Source organism: Hordeum vulgare, chromosome 6H (assembly GCF_904849725.1).
Source record: "Hordeum vulgare subsp. vulgare chromosome 6H, MorexV3_pseudomolecules_assembly, whole genome shotgun sequence".
Lineage (NCBI taxonomy): Eukaryota > Viridiplantae > Streptophyta > Magnoliopsida > Poales > Poaceae > Hordeum > Hordeum vulgare.
The window spans coordinates 27,951,974-27,960,438 of NC_058523.1; the positions used below are offsets into that span (position 1 = coordinate 27,951,974).

General features: G+C 46.3%; 1 protein-coding gene across 1 annotated transcript; it reads left to right on the plus strand.

Moving 5' to 3' along the window:
* Positions 1 to 969: 969 nt before the first annotated feature.
* Positions 970 to 5,855, plus strand: LOC123404984 (protein phosphatase 1 regulatory subunit 16A-like). Its single transcript, XM_045098870.1, has 4 exons — positions 970 to 1,014; positions 5,282 to 5,453; positions 5,556 to 5,693; positions 5,827 to 5,855. The coding sequence occupies exons 1-4, from the start codon at positions 970 to 972 to the stop codon at positions 5,853 to 5,855; spliced, it is 384 nt and encodes a 127-aa protein (XP_044954805.1).
* The last annotated feature ends 2,610 nt before the right edge of the window (positions 5,856 to 8,465 follow it).

The following is an 8,465-nucleotide window of genomic DNA, read 5'->3' on the forward strand; positions in this document are numbered from 1 at the left end:
ATAGGTGTGCCATTATTGTCCATATTACTAATGGTGCACCTGGTGTGTGGTGCGCCATTACTAGTTTTGTCCTGGCCCCACACCCTTCCTAGACTTAGAAGTGGCGCACTAGGGGAAAGTGCGCCATTACTAGTTTTAACTAGTAATGGCGCACCACATCCACGGTGTGCCACTACTAACAGAATTTTTTCCATTTTTTTTCAAAACTAGTAATGGTGCATTCTTATGAGGTGTGCCATTAGTAACCCTGGTTACTAATGGCGCATTATTTGGAGGTGCTCCATTGTTAACCTGAGAGCAGCTAGATATGTTTGACAGCCACTTCACACTCACTTCCCCCCACTTCATTCTCTCCATCTCTACCAACCTTGTTGGTCTCGGCTGCCTCCTCCTCCTCACCTCCTTTGCACCATAGATTCACCCAAATTAAGTGGTTAAATTTCCTTTTTTTGATAGGTAAGTAAGGGGAAAGCTTTCTTTATGTTCTAGATCTACTTTTTCTCCCTCCAACGTGTACACACTTTTTATGGCCTAGAGCTACGTATGTTTGTGGTGTTTCATATGTTTGTGTGTGCAGGTACCGGTATTTGAAATGCGATAGTTGCCAATATTTTTCCGGAATGTTGATTCATTTCCGTTTCGGCGAGAATTTGGCACTATGCATTCTTTTTGGTCCTATTTTTAGGCGAAGTCATGCCAAATTTTTTTTGGTTCTAAAATATCGTTTTGCTCTACCCGCAGGCGACCATGGTCCGCACGATGGCCGAAGGTATCGTGAATAGGTTTTTGAGCTCCACGAAGGTCGAGATGCTTCAAAAGAACGAGACGGAGATAAGATGTCCCTGTCGAAGATGCAAGCTGAAAAGCCTTATGGACCCAGATTTCAGACACGTGCGGGATCACCTGCTCGTGCGTGGTTTCATGGATGGCTATCGGTGCAAGGTGATGAAGATGATTATGAAGTCGTCCATGGGGGCCGGGCAAGAAATAAGGAAGGGTAGCAAGACAATAGTGGTGAGGGCGGGCGAGAAGACGAAGAATCTCCAGGACATGATCACGAAGTAGATCCAGGACACAGTCATCATGTAGAAGATGCCGGACATGATGATGAGGAAGATCAAGATGAAGGGCATGATCATGAAGATGAAGATGCCGGAGCAGACGACGATGGACCATCGATGGCTGGGTGCAGGACCCTCATATTCAAGAGCTGCTTCTCAAGCAGACGGGTAACGCAAGAGCTGCCGCCCGAGAGAAAGCAAAGCTGGATCAACTGGAGATAGACGGGTTACTCCATTGTATGAAGGATGCAGGCCCGAGGATGCTTGCCTGAAAGTAACGCTCATGGCTCTGGAGATGAAGGTAAAACACAAAATGACCGACACATGCTTCGACGAGAACATGTCATTCCGTCACGAACGTCTTCCCATGGGGAACAAGTGCCCGACCAGTTTCGAGGAGGCAAAGAAAATCGTGTGTCCTCTGGATTTACCGCACGTGAAATACCATGTGTGCATGAACGATTGCATCATTTATCGGGACGAGCACACGGAGTCTACCATATGTCCGGTGTGTGGCGTCACTCGATACAAGAAGAGGAAGAAAGCTCCTCGAAAAGTGGTGTGGTACTTTCCGATCACTCCTCGTCTGCAGCGGTATTTCACGGACCCTAAGCAAGCAGAGCTCCTGCGTTGGCACGCGGATAGGGAGAAGAAGAAGCGAGAAGATGACGGAAATGATCCAGAGATAAATAAAAAAGACAAGATGCTGAGTCACCCTAAGGATGCGAGCCAGTGGCAAGCGTTGAACTTCGAACACCCAGAATTTGGGGACGATCCAAGGAACATCATGCTGGGCGCGAGCACCGATGGAGTCAATCCGTTTGGCAGCCAGAGAAGCACACATAGCACCTGGCCTGTCTTTGTGTGGATGTACAACCTTCCCCCCTGGATGTGCATGAAGAGGAAGTACATTCACATGAGTACGCTAATTGAAGGGCCGAAACAACCAGGGAACGACATCAATCTGTATCTGGTGCTACTGAAAGAGGAGCTAGACACGCTGTGGAAAACGCCAGCCAATACGTGGGACGCCGCAGTGAAACAATATTTCCCTATGAGAGCCGCACTGCTCACGACGGTGCACGACTATCTCGGTTACGGATATGTCACGGGGCTGGTGGTCCACAGATTTTGCGCATGCGTCAGGTGCATGGATGACACAACGTTTCGCCAGCTAGATAGAGATCCCGGGTCTTCGAAAACCGTGTTCATGGGACATCGAAGGTGGCTTCGCTACGATGACGCATGGAGAAAACGCAAGGATCTGTTCGATGGTGAAACCGTACCCCGAAGAGCCCCACGTATGAGGAGCGGCGAGGAAATAGATGAGCTATTGAAAAATCGGAAAGAGTGCCCACCGCCAGGAAAGAAGCGAAAGGCACCAGAGCCGCTGCTGAAGGTATGGAAAACGAGGTCTGTTTTCTGGGACTTGCCGTACTGGAAGATCCTCCGTGTGCCTCACAACCTTGATGTCATGCATATCACGAAGAACGTGTGTGAGAGTCTGCTTGGTACCCTGATCAACATGCGAGAGAGGACCAAAGGTGGGCCGAAAGCAAGGGCAGACTTGCAATCAATGGACATCAGGGAGGAGCTTCACGCAAAACGCCCTAATGATGATGATGATGATGATTAGGCGAAGGACACGGAAAATCGTCGCAAAGGCAAAAGGCCAAGAAGATCGAATATGACTGCTCTCCCGCGTGCTTCACTCAAAGTCAGAAGGAGATCGAGCAGTTTTTCACCTGCCTCGTAGGAGTAAAACTTCCGTACAGTTACGCGGGGAAGATAAGCAGATACCTAGACTCAGCGAAGCAGAAGTTCAGCGGGATGAAATCTCACGACTGTCACGTGCTGATGACGCAGATACTTCCAGTTGCAATCCGTGGGATCATGGACGCGCACGTCCGTGAAATGCTATTTGGCCTATGCAACTTTTTCGACGTCATCTCTCAGAAGTCGGTTGGCGTGAGGCAACTCAGAAGGCTACAGGAAGAGATCGTGGTGATACTATGCGAGCTTGAGATGTACTTCCCGCCCACATTCTTCGACGTTATGTTGCATCTGCTGGTCCATATTGTGGAGGATATCATCCTACTCGGGCCGATGTTCCTACACAGCATGATGCTGCTCGAAAGGATGAATGGTGCCATCAAAGGATACGTTCGCAATAGGGCACGTCCAGATGGAAACATAGCCCAGGGCTTTCTGACCAAAGAGTGCATCTCCTTCTGCACGAATTATCTAGACATCGAGAACCCCGTTGGACTGCCCGTCAATAGGCACCTCGGCAGGCTCGCTGGATGGGGTCACCACGAGGGTCGCCGTGAAATGCATGTCGACTTCAAGGGTCGACTCGCCGACTTTGAAAGAGCAAACCTAGTCACGCTACAACACATAGACATGGTCAATCCTTGGGTGGTGGAGCACAAAACCTTTATTGAGAAGACGTACAATGACCGAGGCCAAGAGAGGGAGGACGGAGATATAATCAAAGAGCACAACTCATCTTTCACGCGTTGGTTCAACGATAAGATTTTGTCGTACCCTTTACATGAGGATTCTTCCGCGGAAGAAAAACTCATATTCGCCTTGTCACAGGGCGCCGAGCACAACCTGATGACCTATGAGGCGTACGATATCAACGGCTACACATTCTACACCGAGGAAAAGGACATGAAGCGCGATTATCAGAACTCCGGGGTAACGATGAAATTCTACACCGGTAACGACAAGGATAGATAGTACGGAAGGATCGAGGAGATCTGGGAGCTGATCTACTCTGGAGAGAAGGTTCCGATGTTCCGTGTCAGATGGACAAGAGCGTCCTAAACGAAGACCGGTATTTCACCACCATGGTTATACACGAAGCCAAATCCAAGACCGCGGGCGCAAACGTCACCAGAAAAATGAGCCATGGGTACTGGCTTGCCAAGTGGACCAATGCTTCTTCATTACCAACCTGTCAAAGCCCAGTCGTGTTGTCGTGAGGAGAGACAAAAGGGACATCATCGGAATGGATGGAGTCGCTAATGAGCAAGACTTCGACAAGTACGGCGACCCGAAGATGGAAGATGACGACGACGATGAAGTAGCACACACCAAAAGAAGAAGCAGGACCACCCTACCTAAAGGACGTCCGTTCAAGAGAAGAATTCAAGGGGTTCCGGGGCTAAATTATTCAACCGCGAGAAAGAAGGGCAAGAAGATCATTGTGGAATGATAGCTAAGATCGAATCACGACGTGTCGGCCGCGTGTGTGTGTGTCAGTGGCAAGCTCAATCTTTGATGACTGTTATTTCCTGTCACTTGATTACAACCATGTCATCTAATTCTAAATCTTTGCACAATGTGATATCATCTCATAACATGATTTTTTGTAATTGTCTCTCTCCGTGAGCTTTATGGATGGGTTAGGTGTAAACCGTTGGCTAAACAAATGGAAATGAGTGATTGGCTCTTTTCATTAAGAAGCGAGTTGCGAGCTTAAGTAGCCGAGTTATCGAGCACACATTAAGCTCATGGGCTATGACCTTTTGGTTCAACCATTCCAGATGTTGAAAATGTATTCATTTTGAGAAAATGAAAAGGTGAGATCATGCGAGGGAGGGGAATACTTATCTACAACCAGTTCACATGGTACTTATCTCTACGTTGTCACAGTATCTATAACCAGGGTTGCCAAATATTCCCCTTTAGACGTCCATGGATAGTGATTAGCCACCCTTTATTTGTCCTCATGCATGGTTGTAGTCCTCAAAGATCCAACCAAATCCATACAAAGGATGCTACTACGTAGATCAACATTTGAATGTGGACCAAACCTACAAATATATAGAAGAATATGTCCCAAAGGACATAGTTCTTGGTCGTACATAGTTCTTAGTAAGAAAATAGATGAACTAAATACAAAGTATACTAGATAGGCGGCGAAATTATTACATGCAACTAAAAATCCAAAAAAAATAAAATAAAAAGTTAGTAATGGCACACCAGGAGAAGGTGCAACATTGCTATCACCTTACTTATGGCGCACCATTAGAAGGTGCGCCATTGCTATCACCTTACTTATGGCGCACCCCTAAATGGTGCGCCATTGCTAACCCTCCCCCCACTATACCAATTCATTCCCCCTCCCCTCACTCTCCCCACAGCCCGTCATTTGTCCCCACCTCTCCTCTCGCTGGAACCAGATCGTATCGAGGACGCCACTAGATTAGCCGTCGGAGAAGGAGCTCTTCGTGGCCGTGGAGTCCGGGGCCGCCAGCGTCTTCGCCTCCCTTTCCCCCGCCGACCTCGCCGCTGCCCTCTCCCTCCGCAACGAGGACGACCACTCCCTCTTCCACGTCGCCGCCGCCTCCGGCCACACCAAGGCAAGCGCCGCCGCCTCCCCGCGCGGTTAGCCCCCGAATCTGCTCGGCCTCCGGGTTTATGGTTTTGACCCTTTTGGCTTTGGGGGCCTATTTGATGTTTTAGGCCGTCACCGCGCTTGTGGCTGCGGGGGGCGACGCCTGGCGAGCATCGTGAACGGGAAGGACGAGGAAGGGTGGGCGCCGATTCACTCAGTGGCCAGCAGCGGCAACGCCGAGATCGTCGACATCCTGCTCGAACATGGTATGAGACCCTGCCCTTGTACTTGCATGAAATTGTGCTATTTGTGCTTACAAGCTCCTACAATTAGTTAGTGAAATTGGTGTAGGAGGAATCTTCTAATGGCACTGCTTGCACGGGTTGGGTTATTTCTGTGTAGTGCGATAATTAGCAGGTATTGCTCCTGGAAATGTTTGTTCTTAATAGGACAATTTGGTCGAATTGTCCTTGCCTGACTGATTTATCCTGGATGACCGATGGTTCCATGATTTTGTTTGGATATACTCAACTTCCTGTGCAGCTGATAAAGGAAAATTTAACAGGGTCGTCAATTTTGGAACTTTTTTTTCACCCTGCCTTTGGTGCGTTGTTTGTTCCCTGCCTTTTGTCTATGTGCAAGCTCCAATTGATGGCGGTCTATCCTATGTGTCTGTCTATCTGTATGTTTTGGAAATATTTACTCTAGAACCATAACTAATTCATATAGGATTAACAGTAATCTGAGAAAACATGCAATCTAAACTTCCAGTGTGGAATGCTTTTGGCCCTTTCCATATTATAATTCTTAGTAGATAAAGAACAATTGATGGTTCATATGGTTATTTTGAACAACCAAAAATAAAGATGCCGATGTCCGAGAAAACATTGAAAAAATAGGGTGGTTGCAGGCACACAGCTAAAGCTCGTTCCTGTAATGGTTAAATATGAAATGGTCAAGTCGATCAAAATATGAAATGGCTACTCACACGGTGGGTGGTTGAAGCCTCAAACTGGAAAATTGGGGATAGCACGCTAACATGTATCTGCAATGGATCTTGTTTCCATGACCTAAGCATGCCAACTCTGACCGTCGAGGCTTTAGCCTGTGATTCGCAGGAGTGCCCACTAAGGAGAACACCTTACAAAATACAGCTAAATGCTAGGTTAGCAACCCATTAATTAATTGCTTGAGCGTGCAATTATGCCAAGATCCACAATCAGACTAAACCTGAAAATTGCTGACGAAGTCAATCACTCCTTGCACGAACAAGCACCAACAACATTCACACACAAAAAAGGCAGGTTGCCACTAACAACGAAGACACGGCTGTACCTGTACGTGATGTATGTTTCGAAAGACTGTTGGCAGATGATATGTGTGTTTGTTATTTATTTATTTATCCTAATGAGAGAGATGCATATTGCGATGTTGTACAATTTGGTGGCAGAAACTGTAAATTGTTTTGCTATGAGAAACCATGTTGATGGTTGACTACGGTAACCTCCTTGTGATATCAGCAGCTTAAGATATGTATTGATCCTCGCTTGTCCTTGGAGTAGATGAAATTGACCAGGTTGCTTTTCTGATGGCATTAATTGCATACCATTCGTGTGGTCAAGAAACTGCTGGAAAATCGTTTGCTAGCTATAATCATATTTATTCCATTAATGACCTACTTGTGTTTAGTCTGAGACTATTTCCTGCAACTTTAAGTCACTTGATCAGTATCTCCTTTGTGCCTAATACTACCTTGGTAAATGGTAATCATCCATATGTTGGCAGTTGAATAGATCCGGGCCATGTTTTTCTTTGTCACGTTGAGCCAAAGCATTTTGTTGTATTTTCAATATATGCATGCATACGGATTCCAATCAAATATTTTACGTGAAGATACGTTTATTGCTCCTTAATTATTGGGCAAGCCATTGTCAAATATGATTCTGTTCCACTAGTGGGGACAGGGCCTATAGTCCCGGCCCGTAAGGGGCTTTAGTCCCGGTTCAACAACGATTTAGTGTCCCTGTTCCAAGCCGGGACCAAAGGTGCTCCACGTGGGCGCCTCGGAGCGCCCTCAGGGGCAGGCCCTTTAGTCCTGGGTCTTTACACGGACCGGGACTAAAGAGTTTCAGATTTTGTTTATTTTTGGGTTTTAGGGTTTAGGTGTTCGGGAGATTAACGTGATGCCTCGTTTGGTGTTCGGGAATTAGTTTTCATATAATTCTAAATAGAAATAATTATGCATATTTATAAGATTAACTTATCTTACAAGCGAGCATATATATACAATTATATGGAGATCTGAATTGTCGGGACTAGAGCCTGTCTATCCGATTACATGGACCAACATCAGTAATGGCCCCTAGCTACACTAAATCGTCCTTTGTCATCTATAGCTTCCCTCCTCAGAAAGGTCGCAAGCTCCTCTGCAACAGCAATCGCGCGTTGCTCTGGTATGGACTTCTCCCTCATGGCCGTGTACTATATAAGAAGAGGAGATGAATATGAATATCAATCATGATAACAAAGAATGACGGGTAAAAATAGAGGTGTGAATGTTCATTGCTTACGTCGAATCTGTGATCCTTGTGCTCAGAGGTAAACGTGCGAATGGCCTCGCAAACATAGTATCCGCATAGATGCGTCCCTCGTGGCTGCTGGTCGCACTTTACGAGAATAGAATATATATAATCAAAATAATAATCTAGCATCATAAATGTATTGAAAATAGAAGTATATCATACTACTACTTACCTGAGCCGCTCTAAAGGTCAGCTTCTCAGGCTCGATACCGGGAGTCACGCACTTAAACCGCTTCCAAACCCTGCCCGACAAGGATAATGATTTGCTAAGTTTTTCATTAATTGATATATCATAAAATCATCGAAAGAGATCGATAGAGCGCAAGAATGATTGAAATTACCCTTGGAGCATGTCCTGCAGGCTTCGGAACTGTTCCAAGGATCTCGATAATGGGTCGAAGGCATCAACTCTTCCCTTATCAATTTGAATGTCCAACAGAATCCAATGAAAGTTGCACATGTATATATATATAT

What these genes read in the sequence shown, in the direction of transcription:
- LOC123404984 (XM_045098870.1), top strand. Translation starts at nt 970, where the DNA reads ATGGGGGCCGGGCAAGAAATAAGGAAGGGTAGCAAGACAATAGTG. An exon ending in AGGGTAGCAAGACAATAGTG is followed by an intron (nt 1,015 to 5,281) that starts GTGAGGGCGGGC and finishes CCACTAGATTAG; the next exon opens with CCGTCGGAGAAGGAGCTCTT. An exon ending in TGGTATGAGACCCTGCCCTT is followed by an intron (nt 5,694 to 5,826) that starts GTACTTGCATGA and finishes GATAATTAGCAG; the next exon opens with GTATTGCTCCTGGAAATGTT.